Raw genomic sequence first — 21402 nt, forward strand, 5'->3', positions numbered from 1 at the left:
TCACAGCCCTAAGACTCAGGAGCCCCAGAGGGTTTTCCCACCTCCTGCAGCCCAAGGGCTCGGCTGATATTTTGTCCTGACGCCGGTGCGTACCCAGGGTGTGCATGAGAAGCCGGGCTGGGCTCTTAGGCCAGGATTACTTGAGCCAGACTTGGTGAGTCTTTCCCAGCTTACCCCAGTGCCTCGTTACTTGTTTGGCACCACACCAGGATGACAGCGGCCGCGGTGGTCCCTCTCACACAGGAGGGAGGGGAGCAGCCAAGGACCAAGAGGCGAGCAGGAGCACGTGGGCAGGATGTGGCCCTGGCTCCGCTCTTGACTCTGCCCAGCCTCTCTGCCCACCCTTTGTCACGTCCCTTCTGGCCTGAGGTCCCCGAGGTGCCTGACCCCCCACGTGGGACCTCAAGGAGGAGGAAGGGATTCAGCACATCTCGAATACAGACTGCCAGACTCCTCCTCCACCTCGCCCCGAGGCGGCCAGTTCTTTGCTGCCTTTTCAAGAGAGACTACACGGACCTTTCTGTGGGATCTCATGGATCTTCCTTTGGGAACTCCTCCAGCAATGAGCATCGCCACCCCCAAGGAAGCCTCGCCAGGCTGGGCTGGCCATCTGGGAGGTTTCCACATCACCAAGGGTGTGGTGTGGACACCCCATGCCCCAACCGCACCCCCTCACAGAATCACAGAATCAACCAGGTTGGAAGAGACCTCTGGGATCATCGAGTCCAACCATTGCCCTGACACCACCATGGCAACTAGACCATGGCACTAAGTGCCATGTCCAGGCTTTCCTTAAACACCTCCAGAGATGGTGACTCCACCACCTCCCTGGGCAGCCCCTTCCAATGGCTAATGACCCTTGCTGAGAAGAAATGCTTCCTAATGTCCAACCTGAACCTCCCCTTCCCTCCTCCTGAGCCCTCGTCCCCTTCACTCACCCCTGCCAGGAGCAACCCCGTCCCCAGGATGGGAGCACCCAGCACCGACACATGCGGCTGAGCTGCCCCATAACTGAGCTGGTGGCATCACTTCGGCATCAGCCACGACAGCTGAGCTTCAAAGAGATCCCAGTCTTGGTTTGGGAGAAATACGGACATCGATCAGCCAGCACTGGGCATCGCAAAGTTTAACGAGGAATTAATGAAGTAATTGCTTTGCCAAAATGCACAGGGTATGTCCAGCCCTAAGGGTACATCAGAGTATTTCCCTGCCTCACCCGAGCTGCTGGCAGGGACCACAGCCCGTGCTGGAAGATCACGGTCAATGCGCTGTCAAGTGGCAAAGTCGCTTGGACAACTATTTTCTTCTGTTATGATGGACGTCACAAAAAGCCTTAAGACATTTTAAAGCACAAAAATGCCACCTTGAGGCAAAAGTTAACGACGGGTGAAGGCGCAGTCAGCACCGGTTGTTTTTAAAGCAGGCAGGGTTACTGCGCCTTGGACCACGAGTGACGCACGGACGGGCAGGAGCCAGCGCACGCTGCAGCAGCGGGGAAGGACCCGCTTCTCCCCACTCCTGGCAGCTTCAAAGCCCCTCTCACGGGGCCATGAAGATGCTCAGAGGGCTGGAGCCCCTCTGCTCTGGAGACAGGCTGAGAGAGTTGGGGCTGTTCAGCCTGGAGAAGAGAAGGCTCCGGGGAGACCTTCTAGCACCTTCCAGTACCTGAAAGGGCTACAGGAAAGCTGGAGAGGGGCTTTTTACAAGGGCGTGGAGTGACAGGACGAGGGGGAATGGTTTTAAACTGCAAGAGGGGAGATTGAGATGAGATGTGAGGAAGAAATTCTTTGCTGTGAGGGTGGTGAGACCCTGGCCCAGGCTGCCCAGAGAAGCTGTGGCTGCCCCCTCCCTGGCAGTGTTCAAGGCCAGGTTGGATGGGGCTTGGAGCAACCTGGTCTGGTGGAAGGTGTCCCTGCCCATGGCAGGGGGGGTGGAACTAGATGGGCTTTAAGGTCCCTTCCAACCCAAACTGTCCTGTGACTCTATTCTATGATCATCTTCTGAGCAGCTACCTTGGAAAGGTGCCCATTTATGCAATCGATGCCACCAAAGTCCCCCCGTCCCGGTTTTTAGGTGGGTAACACACACAGGAAGCGGCCGAGCGCGATGGGCTCAACCCCAGCGCCCAGCAGACGTGACACCAGACCCTACTTAGCAGAACTAGTAATTCACGCACCAAAAAAAGCCTCAAAACCTTCATCTCCACTCAAACCTGGAGCTCGCTTGGCGCTGCGGGCAGAGACGGCGCGTGGGTGCCCTCTCCTGCTGTCACTAAGCAGCAGTGGTGGCTGTGGCGCAGGTGCCCGTCCCCGTCCCTGCACAGCCCGGCCATGCTCTGCCACGTGTCCGTGTCCTCTCCCCGCTCGGGCCACCGGCGTGTAGCAGGGTGGAAACCCCATTGCGGGCAGCTGGGCACGCACCTCCACAGAAGATAACTGAGCAGCCCAGCTCCTCCTGGGTGTTTCGAGCTCTCAGTGAGCACAGAAAATCCCCAGGAAAAGTGATGGGAGAAGCTCATGGAGAAGGTGATGGACCTTTAGGGACAAACCACCTCTGAGAGACCAGCAGCCACTCTCCAGAAGAGGAGCACAGCTGCCCATGACCCAAGGTCCAGCTGGGTGAGTCCACAAGATCCACAAATGGGTCTTATTTGTGGTGGAACAGGGTAAAGCATGACAAATGTTCCTTTCCAGCTGGAAAAGGAAGGTGGCAAGGTCCAACCTGAAACACCACGATCTCAGGGTGGCTGCAAACACCACACGCCACTGCCCTACCTCTGCTTGCTCCTTCTTGCCGGCACTTGCTTTAATGTTTTAGTCCAGATTAAGATCCCTCATTCATGATTCTGCTTCAACAGCATCTAGCGCTGAGTAAGAGCAACCAAGGTCTGATCCAGCCAGCTCTGCTGGGCTCTACCACTAAATGGCTCCAGAGCATTAATCAGCTTCAGGCTCCTAATGAGCACTCGCTGCTAACGACCTTCACAGCTGCCAGAAGATTGAGTGGTTGAAGTTCCTTCCCCAGGGGATGGCTGATGCCAGAGCAGCCCCTCACCCAGGCAGTCACGATGGGTAGAGACCCGAATTGCCCTGATCCCCACACACACAGGTAGAGGAGCTTCAAGGTCTCTTCAAACCCACCCGAGATGATGCTGTCTTCCTTCCCCAAGTCATGGTGGGGCTCACAGGGTGCTGGACCCGCTGAGAAAGAGCAGCTCTCAGCCACACCAGCGACCTGGTCCAGCCCTGAGCATGGTCTGGGTCACCAGGAATCGAGATGGTGCTTTCAGCAAGCCCCTGACTGCCCCATGCCCGTCGTGACCTACACATCGGTGTCAGGACGCAGCAAAATGAAGGTTGCACTTCACCTGGGGAACAAGGTGGGTGCACATGAAAGGAAACCAGAAGCAATGCAGCCTCTGGCTCTGGTGCAGGAGAACCCAAACCTCTCCCCTTGCCAGGCAGCGGTCCCGTATCATCCTCCCCCAACACGTGCAGCCCAAGCCAAGCTAAAGATATAAGACACAACTTAAATGCATCTTTTTTTTGTGGGATTACAGTTTTCCTCCTCCAAAACCCCCCGCACTGAAGCTTCCCTCCCACTGCCCATCCCCATTATTCCTGCTGGGACCCACCAGGGCTTGCTCAGGGGCTGCACAAACCACTCTCAGCCACGAACTCCTGGCAGCAGGAGTTTCAAAGCCCCAGTTGCACCCTCACCCTTCAACCCCTTTCCTCGGGACAAACATCCCCTGTTCTGGTTACCAGCCATGAACAACCCACCCCACAAAAAGCCCCATTTCCCCTCTCTGATGAAGGATGCTGGAAGCGCTCAGCGGAGCCGAGGACGGCGTATTCCTCTAGAGGGAAACCTCCGCTTGCAGCAGCCTGGTTGAAGATCTGCTGCATTGAAACGCTGACTCACCCTCCTCCTCCTCCTCCCATACCCCAGCACCCAGCTCTGCCAGCCAAAATAAATAGCGGGTACCTTCCTGCCCTCATTTATTTCTTTGGCAGCACTTCACAGACGCGTTTTAGCCTCTCAGCAGAAAAAAATAAAAGATAGAAAAGAAAATATTGCTGAGCAACCCCCTGATGGAAAGTCTATTTGAAACAGCTTGTTCAATGCAGGGAGGTTTTTTTTTTCCCCTACGGATCGCAGCCTGAATTTCAGGCTGAAAGCAGCCGCCCCAGCTCCGCAGTCCCAGAGCACCAGCCCCAGCTGCAAGAGGGTGGGTGACTCTGCACCGTGAAGATAAAAGAAAACAGCACGTGCTGAAAAAGCAGGAGTTTGGGGAGGGCAGAGCTCAAACCCAGCCATAATGCGCCGAGGTTAAGAGCTGCGCTGAAGCTCAAGTGGAAAATCCCTCCTAGGAGGGCTGGATCCAGGGGAGCGCCCTGACCCTACCACTTACGAGCTGCTTTTTGCACCATTTCCCTGTAGCCAAGCACAGAATCAATCGGGTTGGAAGAGACCTCTGGGATCATCGAGGCCAACCATTGCCCTGACACCACCACGTCAACTAGACCATGGCACTAAGTGCCATGTCCAGGCTTTTCTTAAACCCCTCCAGAGATGGTGACTCCACCACCGCCCTGGGCCGCCCCTTCCAATGGTTAATGACCCTTGCTGAGAAGAAATGCTTCCTAATGTCCAACCTGAACCTCCCCTGGCGAAGCTTGAGGCTGTGTCCTCTTGTCACAGAATCACAGAATCAACCAGGTTGGAAGAGACCTCTGGGATCATCGAGTCCAACCATTGCCCTGACACCACCATGGCAACTAGACCATGGCATCAAGTGCCATGTCCAGGCTTTTCTTAAACCCCTCCAGAGATGGTGACTCCACCACCGCCCTGGGCCGCCCCTTCCAATGGTTAATGACCCTTGCTGAGAAGAAATGCTTCCTAATGTCCAACCTGAACCTCCCCTGGCGAAGCTTGAGGCTGTGTCCTCTTGTCACAGAATCACAGAATCAACCAGGTTGGAAGAGACCTCTGGGATCATCGAGGCCAACCATTGCCCTGACACCACCATGGCAACTAGACCATGGCACTAAGTGTCATGTCCAGGCTTTTCTTAAACCCCTCCAGAGATGGTGACTCCACCACCTCCCTGGGCAGCCCCTTCCAACGTCTAATGACCCTTCTGAGAAGAAATGCTTCCTAATGGCCAACCTGAACCTCCCCTGGCAAAGCTTGAGGCTGTGTCCTCTTGTCCTATCGCTAGTTGCCTGGGAGAAGAGGCCGACTCCCACTTCACTACAACCTCCCTTCAGGTAGTTGTAGACTGCACTAAGGTCACCTCTGAGCCTCCTCTTCTCCAGGCTAAACACCCCCAGCTCCCTCAGCCGTTCCTCATAGGTCAGACCCTCCAGACCCTTCACCAGCTTGGTCGCCCTCCTCTGGACTCGCTCCAACACCTCAACATCTTTCTTGCAGTGCGGGGCCCACAACCGGACACAGGATTCAAGATGCGGCCTCACCAGCGCCGAGTACAGAGGGACGATCACTTCCCTAGACTGGCTGGCTACACTATTCCTAAGAGAGGCCAGGACGCAGCCGGGGCTTGCTCCAAGCCAGCTGGGGAGGGTGGAAAACCAGCAGGACCGGGGTGCTGGAGGCCTCCACGGCAGCTTCAAAGCCTGGCAGGGATCAGGAATTTCCTCCCACCGACAGGGTTTGTGCAGAAAGGGGCTGGGAAGAGATGGGTACAGCAGCCTGGGACGGTTTTGTACAGGGTGGGAACCCAAGTGGGAAGGAGTCAGAGAATATATGCAAACGCTGCTTTTAAATAGCAGTTTCGCAGGTGAGAGCAAGGGGTTCAGCTACCTGTGCAATAAGCACTTCGCTTTCCCCTTGGTCCTCACCTGCCCGTCATCCCAATTAAAAAGGACAAGTCCTGCTTTATAGATTTGCCCCAAAACCACAGGAATAAAAAAAAAATAGCAGAGAGAGGATCTGGGCAGTAGGAACCCAGGTAGATGCAAAGTGCTAACGCCAACACCCGCTTTGAGGGGTGGGAGCAGGGCTGTGCTCTATCTGCACAGCTACAAAGCAGATTTGTCTCAGCAGGGCTGAGCTGGTGCCAGCTTAGGATCTGATTCACCATCCTGCTTCATGTCCATCCCTGGGAAGGGCAGGCTCAGGAGGCAACAGGAAGGCAGAGGCATTTTAAGAGCCATTTTTCACCCCTGCAGGCTCCATCCCTGATGATTTTTACCCTGTGACTGCCCCAACGCAGCGTGGGGTGGATACAAGACCTGTGATCCTGATGGCTCCATCTGCAGCACCACCGTTATCCCTGACGCCCTGGTTCTCACGCCACGGTGCTCCTCTTCCTCACACTCTGCAGCCTCCCAGGTTCTGCTCTGAAAGCCCCCGGTACCGCTGCTTTGGAGGGGGCTGTCCCACGCATCGGTGTTCAGTCCCATCGACAAGCTCACCTGGTCCACCCGTGCCGCTCCCCACCACCAGCTTGTCCCAGGACCGTGCTTCAATCCTCCAAAACCTTCTTTCCATTTCCAGCGTTTAGAAAATGTACTTTGTAGGACTCCATGATGAAGGGCAAGGAATTCCAGTCAATATTACACAGAATCACAGAATCAACCAGGTTGGAGGAGACCTCTGGGATCATCGAGTCCAACCGTTGCCCAGACACCACCATGGCAACTAGACCATGGCACTAAGTGCCATGTCCAGGCTTTTCTTAAACACCTCCAGAGATGGTGACTCCACCACCTCCCTGGGCAGCCCCTTCCAATGGCTAATGACCCTTGCTGAAAATAAATTCTTCCTAATATTTGGCCTCACTGCTGGATATAACGGTACGGACTATGGAAAGAGGAGTAACAACCAAGGTGGGGAGTGATTTTACATTTTCCCTCCATGAAAGCAGCAACAGAGGGAAGGGGCTTTAACCTGCAAATGGCACTAATACAATTATTTTTACAAGAGAGAGCTCAATTTCTCTTTTTTCCTATTGCCCAGCGTGAGCTGCAGCCTCATTTTATCACCCCAACTCACGCTGCAGGAAGCAGGACCTGTGGAGCTCTGATAACATTGTAGGAAACCCTGAAAATAGTTAAACCAGTTGTTTTAGCCCCAGGCATCGCCTCAAATAAACCTGCTGAGCTTCTTCCTCACATACAACCCTTGACCACGCAACCTTAAAAACAACAAACCCCAAAGAGTCTTTTATTCAGGTCTCCAAAGAGCAAACACCATCTTCCTCCTGCTTCAAGCCAGTATCAAAGCCCGGTGGCTGCCATGGATTAGCAAAGCCAGGGGCTGAAAGGCGCAGCCTTTGGGACCTGTTTCCCCGAATAAACGTGTGTAAGTGAGGGCTGAAGGCACAAATGTCCATCCCTCTCCCCGGGTAAGAGCACGGAGAGGTTTGCAGCTCACAGGGTGCGCTTGCCGATGGCTCAGCAAAAACCACCCGTAGCAGAACGGAAAACCTGTTTATAAAGCTCAACTAAACCCAGCCAAAAGTCAGCAGCTTCCTTATTTTAGCCAGGGTGTGGTTTTGCAAGAGCAAGTGGTTCAAGAGAAGCTGCGCCAAACTTGTCTTAGCTGCAGGCTAATTTAAACCTTAACTTAAAGCATCTTTCTAATTACAGACCTTTTAGCTAATTACACGTTGAGTTTTTTGGTCTTGCTTTTGATGCTCTCTCCCCCACGGACGGCTACAGGTGAAACTTCACCTACCCGTGGTGGGCAAAAAGGTGAGAAGCTGCTGCTTGCTCAGCTGATGGGAGCTGCAAAGCTGACGTTTGCAGAGGCAGGAGAGCAGCGGGAGAAAATCCTTTCTGCAGATAAGTCAAAGTCTTAAAACTGCTCGATTCAGAGGCCGGTTCTCTCCACAAAGCAAAGGTTAATCCATCTGCAGCTCCAGAAGTTACACTGGTAACTGAATAGCTCCTCCGGACGCAGATGGACACCCACAGCTCACCCACAGATAAGCACCGCTGACTCTTCCATCGCACGCTTGAGGGACCGTACGCATCTGATTATCGCGATGCAGATGGCACCAGAGCGCGCCTTCAACCTGACACCATCAAGACCTAATAACCTCTTCAACAGCTTTGACTTGAATCAGTGGCACGGCCCACAAGGAGAGCGTCAGGAAGGAGAAGAAAATCAGAAAAGTTCAAGTTCTGCAGAATTACAGATTCACACAATCACAGAATCAACCAGGTTGGAAGAGCCCTCTGGGATCATCGAGTCCAACCGTTGCCCTGACACCACCATGGCAACTAGACCATGGCACTAAGTGCCATGTCCAGTCTTTTCTTAAACCCCTCACAGATGGTGACTCCACCACCTCCCTGGGCAGCCCCTTCCAATGGCAATGACCCTTGCTGAGAAGATAATGACGTTGTAGTTAATGATCAGAAAAAATGAAGAATGAGGAGAGCCAGACTAGAGACAGACCATCTCCCTGTGGTGATGGCAAGGCCGTTTCTGCATCAAATGAGACTCGGTCACCATCTCCCACCACCCAGCCTGGGCCGTACGCTAGGACAAATGCTTCTTGTAATGTTCCCCAAAGGTGCTCACCTACCCTGGTCCTCAAAGCCCCCAACGCTGGGCTTCCCCTCCCAGCCAGGCAGCTCTAGCTCTTCACCATCCTCCTAAGGTAGGAGAAGTCCTACGGTAGACTTCTCCTAATGTCTACCTTACATCTCCCTTGCTACAGTTTAAGCTCATTACTTCTCATTTTCAAATTGCAAACTGCAATTAAAGCCCAATCAGATGCTTATAAACACCCCAAAAGGAGCCCCTGTGAATTTGTTCCCTCCAGCCCGTGCTGCTTCAAAGCAATTCCTATTTTTGGGAGAGAAAACCCCAGCCGGAGGAGCTGCTGTCGCATGGCTCATCCAAGTTTCTCCTTACAAGACAGCCATCTGCGGACGGGATCCTCTGCGTGCCACAGCAAACCGACTCGAAGCAAAGCTTGGCTTCACAGAATCACAGAATCAACCAGGTTGGAAGACACCCCCGGGATCATCGAGTCCAACCGTTGCCCTGACACCACCATGGCAACTAGACCATGGCACTAAGTGCCACGTCCAGTCTTTTCTTAAACACCTCCAGAGATGGTGACTCCACCACCTCTGAAGTAGATTAAAGAAAAGAAAACCCACAGAGTGAAAACCCTCTGGGAGAGGAATAACGCTGGGAACGGGTCCAGCAGCTGGCGTTTAAAAAAAGGCAGAAGGTTGTTAGAAACCAGCAGTGTCTAAGGGCACCTCTGCTGGGTTGGATGCTCCAGGCTGGCGTGAAGACAGCCGTGTCCATCGGAGGAGTGGGGCAGGCACGGCCCGTGTCTGCCTCCTTCCCAGAAGCAGGAGGGAACCCGCAGGTTTCTCACCCGTTTATGGAGGACAAGGCTCCAGAGATGCCCTTTGCATGTCCCATTCCCATCACACGTGTACATCGTAGGCTCACAGCCTTCATGCCTGGTGGAGTCACTGCCTGAATCCAGCAGGATTTTTTATGGGTTTATTTTTCATATGGTACCTTTTCTACTCTAGGACTTAAAATCAAACAGCAGGTTTATTATTGCAAAATGAAAAAAAATCCCAAGAACAACCTTGAGTGGTAATATTCCATCCTTCCTCAATCACAGACCTTTAGTCTCATCCAGAAACAAACTTTGCACTGGGATGTGACACAGAATCACAGAATCAACCAGGTTGGAAGAGCCCTCTGGGATCATCGAGTCCAACCATTGCCCTGACACCACCATGGCAACTAGACCATGGGACTAAGTGCCATGTCCAGGCTTTTCTTAAACACCTCCAGAGATGGTGACTCCACCACCTCCCTGGGCAGCCCCTTCCAATGGCTAATGACCCTTGCTGAGAAGAAATGCTTCCTAATGGCCAACCTGAACCTCCCCTGGCCAAGCTTGAGGCTGTGTCCTCTTGTCCTATCGCTGGTTGCCCGGGAAAAGAGGCCGACTCCCACTTCACTACAACCTCCCTTCAGGTAGTTGTAGACTGCAATAAGGTCACCACACCAAATACCTACGGGGGTTTCAAGTCTCCTGGCAATGAAAGCCCCGTACGTAGTAGCGCAGCCACAGCCGTCCCAGCACGTGCTCCTCTCAAGGGACCACGTGTGCCACAGAGAACAAGGACACGAGTCCTTCGGTCCTGGGGAAGGGGGTGGCAGCATGTTCTTCCCTCCCGTTGGCCTTAAAGACCACTACAAGCTTCTCACCCCACTACGAGCACGACACCTTCTTGTGGGGTGAGAAGAGGAGGACTTTTGGGGCTGCCCCTGTTCTGAAGCCACACGGAGCGATGTGCTCACCCCCTCACTTACATCTCAGCAGCACTTTAAAAGCAGTTTAACCCGTGTGGGAATCTGGTTAGCTTGAAGAAACCATGAGTGCCCTCCTCATTAAAGGAGGTTTAGATTGAATTAAAATCCTTCTGCTTAATAAATTAGGTTAAAGTCAGCCCAGTTTAGAAAATCCCTATAATAAATCAACCCTGTAGATTCAACCAGCTCTCGACTGCAAGTTATTTTCTCTGGCTGCTTTTAACCCCATTTTCCCCCTCTCACACCACACTGGACCCCAGCTCCGCTGCCGGGGGCTACGGGGACGGACGTGGGGGACACACTGTCACAATAAAGCCCGCACAGAAACAGCACGAACACCACGTTTGGTGTGCCAGGAATATAGGATTTGGAGGGATGAATCATTACACAAAGCAAGAACAATTAGAGATTCATAATCGGGAGGAGGGAAGGCTGGGGTGGGATGGGAAGAGGAAAGAGCAGGGCTGGGATTAGTTACTTCATAAATATTATTAATATCTCAAGTTACCAAAGTGCTGCACCCCCAGGCGACGTAGAGGGGGGTGGGACATAAAATATAATAATGAATATAATAATATAAAAAATTTAAAAAATGAGATTACATGTCACTATGTCCCACCCCCTACACTGACTGCCAGGGCAGATTTTTTAGCTAATTAAAGGATAACGATCCTTTACTTCGACGCCACAGCAACACTTGGCATGGCCACGCTGAGCCTCACCTCTGCAGAGGGAAACGTCTCCCTCGCCATGAAGGGGATCCCTCCCTTCCCCAAGCAGGAAACACCGCCTGGGAGGGCAAATGGAGTTGGTTTGGGGCAGAAGCCAGGGGAGGATCCAGGAAAAATCACCCTCCCTTTGAGACATTTAAGACCAAGGAAGCATTTCACCTTGTCTGAGCAACGGGGACCGGCCCTCTGCTGATGCTGGAGAGCATTTAACAGCGCAGCCGCTGAAGACAGGAGGCTGGGGCAGCTGGATAATGGCCTAGACATCAACACATTTCACTGACCTGGGTTTCTGAGGGGACTCTTTGGGCTCCTTCGAACCGAACCAGCCGCTGGTTTTACTCCTCTCCTCTCCCCCCGCTGTCGCGTGGACGGACGAGCCGTGCGAGGGCCCCGCTTTCTCCCCCTGGCCTTTGCTCCCCGCGTCGCTCTTGTTGCCCCCGTGGTGGAAGAGGCCGCCCTTCCCTTTCTTCTCTTCCTTCCTCGTTTCCTCGGGTTGTTTGTCCTTCGTCGTATCCGTGGAGAAGACCATGGGTGCTGCAGCTTGAGTCGGCTTGTTCTCTAAGCGACTGTTTTCTTCCATCTTGGCTCTGCCCAGGTGGTTGCTGAGGGTGACGGCTTTCGTGGAGACCTTGAGCTCTTCTTGCAAGACTAAGCTGGGAGGAGACGGGATGAACCTGGGCTCGTCTCTCTGCTGCGTCCTCTCAAAGTTGCTGACCCCCCAAGGCACCTCGTGGGAGTCGGGATGGAGGGGGGTGAAGCTGAAACCCTCCTCCTGCCGTCTGGGGACGCTGGGCACGGACAGCGGCGCAGAGCTCTGCGGGACAGACACGGGGCTCTTTGGTGCAGGCTCGTCGCTGTAAACGTGGCTCCCGTTGATGCAGAGGGAAGACCGGGACACGGGATCATTCTTTGGCTTCAGGCTTTGGATTGCTTTGGGCTCCAGGACCGGGCTGACTTGGGAGACATCGTCACTGAACGCTCTCTTGTGGGTCAGCTTTGGAGACGGCAAGAAGTCTTTCACTGGGGGGAAATAAAACACAAACCACAGGTGAGGTCATCTGAGTCACTTCAGAGCATCGCTGTCTTCTACTTGCAAAGGCCAAAGAGATCTGTGAAATCACACTGGCTTTCTCCCTCCCAGGCTCTACCAGATTATAATTAAATCACTCGAAATGCAAAGCACGGGTCACAAGTATGTGGCTATACACGATATTCTCCCCAAGCACATCACCTCCCACTGCAGGATCCGGAGAGGAGCCTCTGTAAGATGAGAAACCCCTCGTCTGAGAGGATCTGAGATCGATAATAAATGCAAGAAACTACCCAGAAGCTACTTACAGGGCTCATGCTTCCGTGTGATTTAAGAGTTTGCATGGAATAAAAGACGACGAGCCTTTTATGACGGGGCCACACCGGGGCCTCCGTGCACGGGAACGTCACCCAGCAGAAACCAAGAGGCATCACGCGGGCGGCTTCACCAGCACGTACCCAGGGACTCCCACCCAATATGGGAATTTGCTGTCTGCAGCCAATTAAACCATTTAATTATATATTTTGTTTTCAAGGGACGGCAAGAATTAATTCACTACAAGGGCCTTTTTTGTTTGCAAATCGCCGCTCGCCGAGCGCCAAGAGCTCAGATTGCTTTAATCACCGAGGAACCCGTCACTGCTTCAGCTTTGCCTCCGAGCTGGAGGCGTCTCGTTAGACAGCCGGGCAGCAGCAACGTGCTCTGCCTCACCCAGCCCTCTCCCAGGGGCCTACAGCTACGAGTCAGTCTACAACTACCTGAAGGGAGGTTGTAGTGGGGTGGGAGTCAGCCTCTTCTCCCAGGCAACTAGCGATAGGACAAGAGGACACAGCCTCAAGCTTCGCCAGGGGAGGTTCAGGTTGGACATTAGGAAGCATTTCTTCTCAGCAAGGGTCATTAGCCATTGGAAGGGGCTGATGGAGTCACCATCTCTGGAGGCGTTTAAGAAAAGACTGGACATGGCACTTAGTGCCATGGTCTAGTTGCCATGGTGGTGTCAGGGCAATGGTTGGGCTCGATGATCCCAGAGGGCTCTTCCAACCTGATTGATTCTGGGATTCTGTGATTCTGTCAGTGTTGGCCACCTGCTTTCAGGGGGCAGAGGAGAAATGGTCCTAAAGAACAACGGTCCTAAAGACCCCTCGTAGCCTGCAAGCTTGTGGTGTGCTGCAGGGAGCACATCACAGAATCACAGAATCACAGAATGGTTAAGGGTGGGAAGGGACCTCTGGAGATCATCTAGTCCAACCCCCTGCCAAAGCAGGTCAGGGTCAGTCAGGCTGTTCAGATACAGGCTCAGCATGAAAAGCAAAATCTAGACATCTCCCCCTGTTCTGGCAGGCACGTTACTGCCAGTGTGGAGAATGTCTCGGAGGGTTCGTGCAGGACGGCACTTCTTAGGTAAGCAATTAGTTAACTGATTTGCAGGAAAGCCTCAACAGCCCCTTTACAAAGAAAAGAAGGGAAAAAAAAAAAAGAAGGGGATGGGGATTAAACCCGTTATCCTCTTACCAGAGCGCTCCGTGGACAGGCTGCTGTGTCTGCTCGGGGATTTGGTTACCTCAGGAACATTCGCGGCCAAGCCCAGGCTGGCAGAAGAGATGGTGCTGTCGGATCCCAGGGAGGTGTTGGATTGCGTCAGGGACGACTTGCGCAGCTTGTTCTTCAAGAAGAAGCCCTTGACTTTGGACTTCTTGCCCCCAATGTCGTAGTCATCCTCCATGTCGAGGGCACCCATGCTGCTGGGGATGATGGCAGAGGCCGACTCCAAGTCGTATTTCTTTTTGCCTTTCACCTTGTCCTTCAGCTTGCCAAAGGGCGACCGCGGCTTGTCCTTCATGGACAGGTCGAACATGCTGGCCGTGAGGTTGTTGCGAGTAAACTGGATGCTCACCAGGATCTCACCACGTTCCTTCTCCTTCTTCCCAGGTTTGGAGTGTAGCTTGTGCCACCTGAAGCAAGAAAGGAAAGAAAAGGAAAGGTCCATACGTCATTTCCAAAAGCCACAGAGCCAGGAAGACCTCTGGGAGGATGGTGCTGAGCAGGAGCTAGCACAAGTGCCCCAGAAGTCACGTAAGACCTGAGTCAGACGTGCAAACGGAGGTGTCGCACGGGACCAGACCCCTTCCTGAACCATGGCAGCTTTGTAAGAGCTCTGTCTCCATCCCTGTCCTGAAGCACTTCCACTAGATAACCCAGCAAACGCCATCTCGCTCACCCTGGCATTGGATACCACCGTGCATTTCAGGGGGACGTTAGTGGTGGCCAAATTTTTGTAGGGTCAGTCGACACGTCGCTGTGAGCCCGTGTTTAAAAAAAGACGGTGCTTTGTGCTTGAGCTTTAAATATTCAAGAGCCAGTGACTCAGAACAAATCCTTTCAAGTCAGAGACAGCCCCGTAATGGCAAATGCACTCAACAACATTCATTAAAATAACTTTATGCCAGACCTTCCCTGCCTCACCCTAAATAAAGCTGCTGAAGTTTGCCTAGAAGTGTCCTTCCATCAAGCATTTAGAGGATGCTGCATCCCGGGAGCTCTTTATAGGCAGGAGGAGCTGCTGTGAAGCACCTACCCTACCCAGCCCAACCCAACCCAACCCTACTCCACCCCACCCAGGTTACTGGGGGATGCTCCCCACCGCCCTGCCCCAGACAAAACCCGTAACACAGACTAAAAGAACCTCCCAACCTCCATTTAGGGCCCAATCCTTCCGCACGGAGCAAGCCCTGGTATGCGGTGGGAGAGGGGTCTTGCCTCTTCCAGCTGGAATGAACAGTGGGTGGGTGAGAGGACACCAAAGAGGTGCCCAGAGGCACCTCCCAGTTCCCCATTTCACCACGGTACCACGTTCAGACGGGGCAGCACGAAACACAGGTCACAAGGGAACCATTTCTTCCCCAAAACCGCTGCCAACCCACTTGTCCTTCGCTCCGTTCTCCTCCCATGAGATGTCCCATCTTTCTGCCCCAGTTCCAGGCACCACTCCCCAGAGTGGCTGCAGCAGGACGAGCGGGTCTCCAGCACAGCTGCTACCCCAACAGCTCTGATCCCTCAGATCAAAATATTAAAGTTCCCCTTAACAAGGTGCAAGGAAATCTGTAGGTTCAGGACAGACCCTATTTCTCCGTGACATGTTTCACGGGCAAAACATGCAGCGATAGGAGGGGGAAGAAATTTCTAGACTGGGGTTAACAATTTCCCAATGATTTCCCAGAAAATAAAAATCCTGGCGGTGTTTTACATCCCCTTGAAAAGTGAAGTCACTGAAAATAAAAAAAAAAGGAAGGAAAATGTGAAGGGACGGAGCCGGGTGTGACCACGCTGAAATCATAGAATCACAGAACGGTTTGGGTTGGAAGGGACCTTAAAGATCATCTAGTTCCAACCCCGTGGCAGGGACACCTTCCACCAGACCAGGTTGCTCCAAGCCCCATCCAACCTGGCCTTGAACACTGCCAGGGAGGGGGCAGCCACAGCTTCTCTGGGCAACCTGGGCCAGGGTCTCACCACCCTCACAGCAAAGAATTTCTTCCTCAGATCTCATCTAAATCACCAGGGCGAGGAGAAAACTTGAATCGCGTCCTCCAGAAGTCTCTGAATTACTGCTGGGGAACTTAGGGCAGCTCAGATGAAGGGAGGAGGTGGAAAGCCTGGGGAGCTCACGCCATACCTCGGGAGGGGGGCACAACACCCCGAATTCCCCGGTGGGATGCCTGGATAAATAACCCAAGCACCCAGGTCCTTCACCACGCGATCCAGGTGCCATGGGAACGCAGGAGGGGCAGCGCCTGGGACTTTGCTGGGCACAGATCTCCAGCGAAGCCATTCCTATCCCTACCACTCGCTTATCCCACCCCCGTACGATGCCCACCGCAAAAGTTTCAGTACTCAGGCTTCAAGCTTGAAAATATCCAGGCATGAAAAAAAAAAATATGGAAAGAAAGCAGCGTTAACCCCTTACAGCGAGTCATGGGCTGCCAAGAGTCACCCAAACAGGCTGACCCGTGCCAGGGTGCAGGAGCAGGTGAGTCACAGAATCACAGAATCAACCAGGTTGGAAGAGACCTCTGGGATCATCGAGTCCAACCATTGCCCTGACACCACCATGGCAACTAGACCACGGCACTAAGTGCCATGTCCAGTCTTTTCTTAAACCCCTCCAGAGATGGTGACTCCACCACCTCCCTGGGCAGCCCCTTCCAATGCCTAATGACCCTTGCTGAGAAGAAATGCTTCCTAATGTCCAACCCGAACCTCCCCTGGCAAAGCTTGAGGCTGTGTCCTCTTGTCCTATCGCTAGTTGCCTGGGAGAAGAGGCCGACTCCCACTTCACTACAACCTCCCTTCAGGTAGTTGTAGACTGCACTAAGGTCACCTCTGAGCCTCCTCTTCTCCAGGCTAAACACCCCCAGCTCCCTCAGCCGTTCCTCAGAGGTCAGACCCTCCAGACCCTTCCCCAGCTTGGTCACCCTCCTCTGCACTCGCTCCAACACCTCAACATCTCTCTTGCAGTGCGGGGCCCAGAACTGGACACAGGATTCAAGGTGCGGCCTCACCAGTGCCGAGTACAGAGGGATGATCACTCCCCAGACCGGCTGGCTACACTATTCCTAATAGTGGCCAGGATGCCATTGGCCTTGGCCACCTGGGCACGCTGCACTGGGAAGTCAGGCGGACTCTTCCCGTAGGAGCGGGGAGGAAAAGGCTGCTTGGAACAGGCTGTGGCCACAGCACGGCCAGTATTACGTTGCTCAGTTTGATGCAAAGACCTGGAAGAGGTTCAAGAGGGAAGGGCTGCAGCAGGCTGCCAGCTGGGAGAGGACGTTTGGGGGCTGAATCATTTAGCAGGAAAAGAAAAAAAAAAAAAAGAACCTCACAAGTAGTTTTTGTATCTGACGTCACCCCGTGGAAAAAAAAATAGAGAGAAAATCTGGGTGGATTAACATAAGGAAAGGCACAAGCTTGAGGATGATGAGATGTAACAGCACCGGCTCAGCTCACACGCTCTCAGCATCTCCCGCCCCATCACTTATAATGTTGTGGTCATTAAAATTAATTAATTTTAATTTCAAAGGCGACGCCTTTGAAAGAACAAGCCTTCAAACCTGATCTGCTTCAAAAAGCGTCCGTTCAAGGCAAAACCTCTGCTTGTGCTGGCGCAGGATTAAGGAGCTATTTTTGGTTCCCAAGACCTAATCAGCAGTCGGGACTACACCTCAAACCCGGAACAGAGCTATTTTTAGGCTGAGCTCTAAGTTTATGGCACAAGATGAGTGTTTGGGAGGATTAAGTTGTTCCATGTTGGGTATTTCTGGGTTTTTTTATGAATCAGTTCCAGTGGAAACAGGAGGTGCAAACGCTGCCTCGGCAGGGATGAGGCAGGAGAGCGGGACTGCGGCGGGTTTCAAGTCCCAGCCCAGCTAAACACAAACTCCCACAGCACCTTTTCGCTCTTAACCCCATCCCACACCCCTCGGTTTCCCACGTTTCTTCCACAAGCTGCCCTCGGGGGGAAGCCCTGGGTGGGGGGTTTCTGGATTGGAGCCCAAACCTCGGAGGGGGACACGATTTCTTTTCTGGGACTAGATGATACACCTGGAAAAACAAACCAGGTTCTGCCCATACAAACCCTGTGCCAGGTCTGACACAGCAGCCGTGGGCTTCGCAGCGCAGGCTCAGACCAACCGCTCTGGATTTAACTGGGTTATTAATCAGGCTGTGGGAGAGGTGCTGGCACCGAGGAGCACGAGGAGATCGAGGGAGCCCTGCCGAGCATGTCCAGCACTGGGGACCCAGGACTGCAAGGAGCAGCTTCTCAGAGGTGTTCTGGAGGCCTCTCCTGAGAAAGATGCCACCAGCTTGGGTCCAGCTCTGAGGCTGTGCTCCTTCCCTTGCTCCCTACAACTGGAAACGGGTCTCCTCTTGAACTCTCACTCATCTTCCTGGGGTGGAGGATGAAACCCGCTGCTCCCCAACCTGCTGGTCCCATATCAACGCCCTTCTGCTCCGTGGAGAACCGCTCCTTTCCACCCCTCAGCTACTGCCCACCTCCACTGCAAGGCAGTGCTTCTGCTGGGACACCTGGGCCCTGGCTGCAGGGAGAGCCAAGCTGGCTCAGAGACATCTCGGAGCCAACATTAAGAAGAGTGGAGGGGTGCATTAAGAAGAGTGTGTCCAGCAGATCGAGGGAGGTCCTTCTCCCCCTCTACTCTACCCTGGTGAGACCTCACCTGGAGTATTGCGTTCAGTTCTGGGCTCCCCAGTTCAAGAGGGACAGAGATCTACTGGAGAGAGTCCAGCGGAGGGCTGCGAGGATGATGAAGGGACTGGAACACCTGCCTTAGGAGGAAAGGTTGAGAGACCTGGGGCTTTTCAGTCTGGAGAAGAGAAGACTGAGAGGGGATCTGATTAATGTGTGTAAATAGCTGAGGGCTGGGTGTAAAGAGGAAAGGGGCAACCTCTTGTCACTTGTGCCCTGCGATAGGACAAGGGGCAATGGATGCGAGCTGGAGCACGGGAAGTTCAACCTCAGCATGAGGAAGAACTTCCTTACTGTGAGGGTTACAGAGCCCTGGAACAGGCTCCCCAGAGAGGGTGTGGAGTCTCCTTCTCTGGAGACTTTCAAGCCCCGTCTGGATGCGTTCCTGTGTAACCTGCCCTAGATTGGTCCTGCTCTGGCAGGGGGGTTGGACTCGATGATCTCCAGAGGTCCCTTCCAACCCCTGACACTCTATGATTCTATGACACGTCCAGGGAACACAGCTCGAGCCAGCTTGAAGACACAAGCTGTGGGTTCAGGCAATCAGCTTTTGCTTAAAACCCCTATATTCTTCCCTCTTATGTCCCTCTTATTCTTCCCTCTTAGGGTCCAGCACCTCTGCGCATCGGGCGCCTGCTCGCAGCATTGCACCGTGCTGGGAGCACATCCCACCCAAAGGCTTCTCCCAGCGTCACCCCACGGATGCCGCGGCAGGGAAGGGGCAGGCAGCACCCAGGCCCCGGGGGTGTCCGCAGGGGGAAGGAAGCAGCGAGCGGCCCCAGCACATGGGGACGGGAGAGGAAACCTCAAACAGAAAACTCCCCACAGACGCCCTGGAAAGGGGAAGCAGCTGGAGGCCACCTCGAGCTGTCGGGCAGCTCCTGGGAAGCGAGACGCGCTCCGGGGGTTTGCAAGCTCGCATCCCCCTGCTTGTCAGCATCGATATGGAGGCGAGGGCTCCTCCACCCTCACGCTCATTTAGGTCACCGTGTTTAATGAGCACATCCGAGCTGCCTCCAGGCAGTTCCAGTAAAGCCCTTTCCTGTGCAAAGGCTCCTCTCTCCTCCCACTCGCCTCGAGAACTGGGTGAGCCACGCAGCCCGGCTGCCAAAAGGCTGCTGCTTTGGTTTTCCTTTCTCAAAAGGAAAGGCAGAAAGCGTCGGGCATCTATTTTTACATTTGCTGTTGCCAGGATCAACGGGAGCAGCAAGGCAGGCACGGAGAGCAGAGCGCAACGCGCTGCTGTAGCTCCAAGCCCTGCAAAAACACGTGCTTTCCCCCATCCTCCAGCAGCATCCCGTACCGGAACGCCAGCTAGGGCTGAGCAAAGGGAAAAAAACACCCTGGCCTGGAAACAAGAGCGTCGGAGCTGTTTGTTAAGGAGGGAGAGAGACCCCGTGGAGGACGCTGACAGGATGGGTCTGCTCGGGGTCAGCCCCTGCTTCGCGCCGTCCCCCCTCCCCAGCTCCTCGTCCTCCATCAGGCTGCAAGTGACCCTTTATGGGGGGCATGGGGAGCCCCTGCTCCTAGAAACCTCGTGGTGGGTATCCGAGCTACAGGGGGAAGGTGCTTGGGAGGTTTGTCCTTCCCGTGGGCTGCCCCAGCACCTCCTGGGATGGGAAGCCAAGCTGCTGGGATGACCGGGAAGACGCGGAGCCAACCCTTAAGAGAAAGGCAACGCTGACCAGGGCAAGGGGATGCCAGGGGAGCCTCACCCCGGGCTTTCAGTCACTTTGTCCCTTCTACAACCCCCTCCTGATCAAGCAACTCCTTCAGCACAAAACCAAGCACGAAGCCCAAGCCTCAAACCTGTCAGCACAGAATCACAGAATCACAGAATCACATAATCACAGAATCAACCAGGTTGGAAGAGACCTCAGGGATCATCGAGTCTAACCATTGCCCTGACACCACCATGTCAACTAGACCATGGCACTAAGTGTCATGTCCAGTCTTTTCTTAAACACATCCAGAGCTTTGCAGCTCGTCATCCCAAAGCCCCACAGCGACCTGAGCTTGTTTTGGTGGTTTGGGATTACTACGGTCACGACACCGGGGTGAGATCAGGCCAAGCAGGGCAGCGCACGCAACACGGCTCTCGGAGATGCTGTGTGCACCATCAGGGCACCACCCTGCCCTGCTTCCAGGGAGGACGTGGGTCCTTCCAAGAAGGAGCACCCTTGCTCTCCCATGGGTCCAGCTGGGGTCCCCAAGAGATCACCATCCACCCTCCAGCTCAGCCAGACCTACCTCACCCCAACAGACCAGTCCAACACACCCTGGGTACCTCCACAATGGTTCTCCAGTTTCACTCCCAGACTGGTCCCAGTGCTATACTAGCAGCAGGTTCAAGAGAGCTTCCTCGGGTGGTTAAGTCCCTTAGCGACTCGTGGACACGAGCAGGGAAGGACGCACAGCCAGAGCATTTCTAGAGCGCTTCAGCAGTCAGACACTTCCCAAACGCCTCCCAAAACCACTCAGGGTTGTCGCAGTGGCCAAGGTTCACCTGGAACCAAGCAGAAATGCTCCTGCCCCGCACAACTCAGCCCAACGCGGAGCCAGTGCCTCTTCCCCGACTGCACCAGCCTGTCATTTACTGCTGATTCATCCCTGCAACAAGGTCTTCCCTGCTTATGAGAAGAGCCTCAAGTCTTTAATTAAAGACTACTCGGGCCCCTACAGCAACAGAGCGAGCGGGACGGAGCGCAGAAAAGGCAATCCGGGTAAAACACGAATGTTGGCACCGCTCCTCGTGGCATGACCCCCCTCGACGGGGCAGCCAAGAGGCATTTTGGTGAGACGAGAGCTGAAGCAGCCCTGCAGAAACACATGGGGCCAGGAGGAAGCTCACCTACCCGCGAGGGGAAGCATAGGGTGGAAAACAACCCAACCCTGGGGAGTTTTGTGCTTTTTGTCTGGCTTTGTGTTTTCAACAGCTTCCCCCGCCAGCGCCGGGAAGCTTTTCTGCAGCGTAGGCTCGATTCGTGTTGGTTTTGGATGGCCTGTTCTGCAAGGTGATCCCTGTAAGCTACCAAAAGCACAGATGG

The 21402-nt window shown here is 54.0% G+C and overlaps 1 protein-coding gene across 4 annotated transcripts in view; it reads right to left on the reverse strand.

Annotated features, from left to right (window-relative positions):
- The window catches only part of RAB11FIP5 (RAB11 family interacting protein 5), a 45419-nt gene that overhangs the window by 13648 nt on the left and 10369 nt on the right, over positions 1 to 21402 (reverse strand). For all 4 annotated transcript variants that reach the window (XM_068403359.1, XM_068403358.1, XM_068403357.1 and 1 more), the window contains exons 2-3: positions 13606 to 14045; positions 11345 to 12083 (exon numbers count right to left, since the gene is read on the reverse strand). In XM_068403359.1, the coding sequence (XP_068259460.1) occupies positions 11345 to 12083; positions 13606 to 14045 (1179 nt within the window). The remainder of the gene's footprint in view (positions 1 to 11344; positions 12084 to 13605; positions 14046 to 21402) is intronic.

Source organism: Nyctibius grandis, chromosome 6 (assembly GCF_013368605.1).
Source record: "Nyctibius grandis isolate bNycGra1 chromosome 6, bNycGra1.pri, whole genome shotgun sequence".
NCBI lineage: Eukaryota > Metazoa > Chordata > Aves > Nyctibiiformes > Nyctibiidae > Nyctibius > Nyctibius grandis.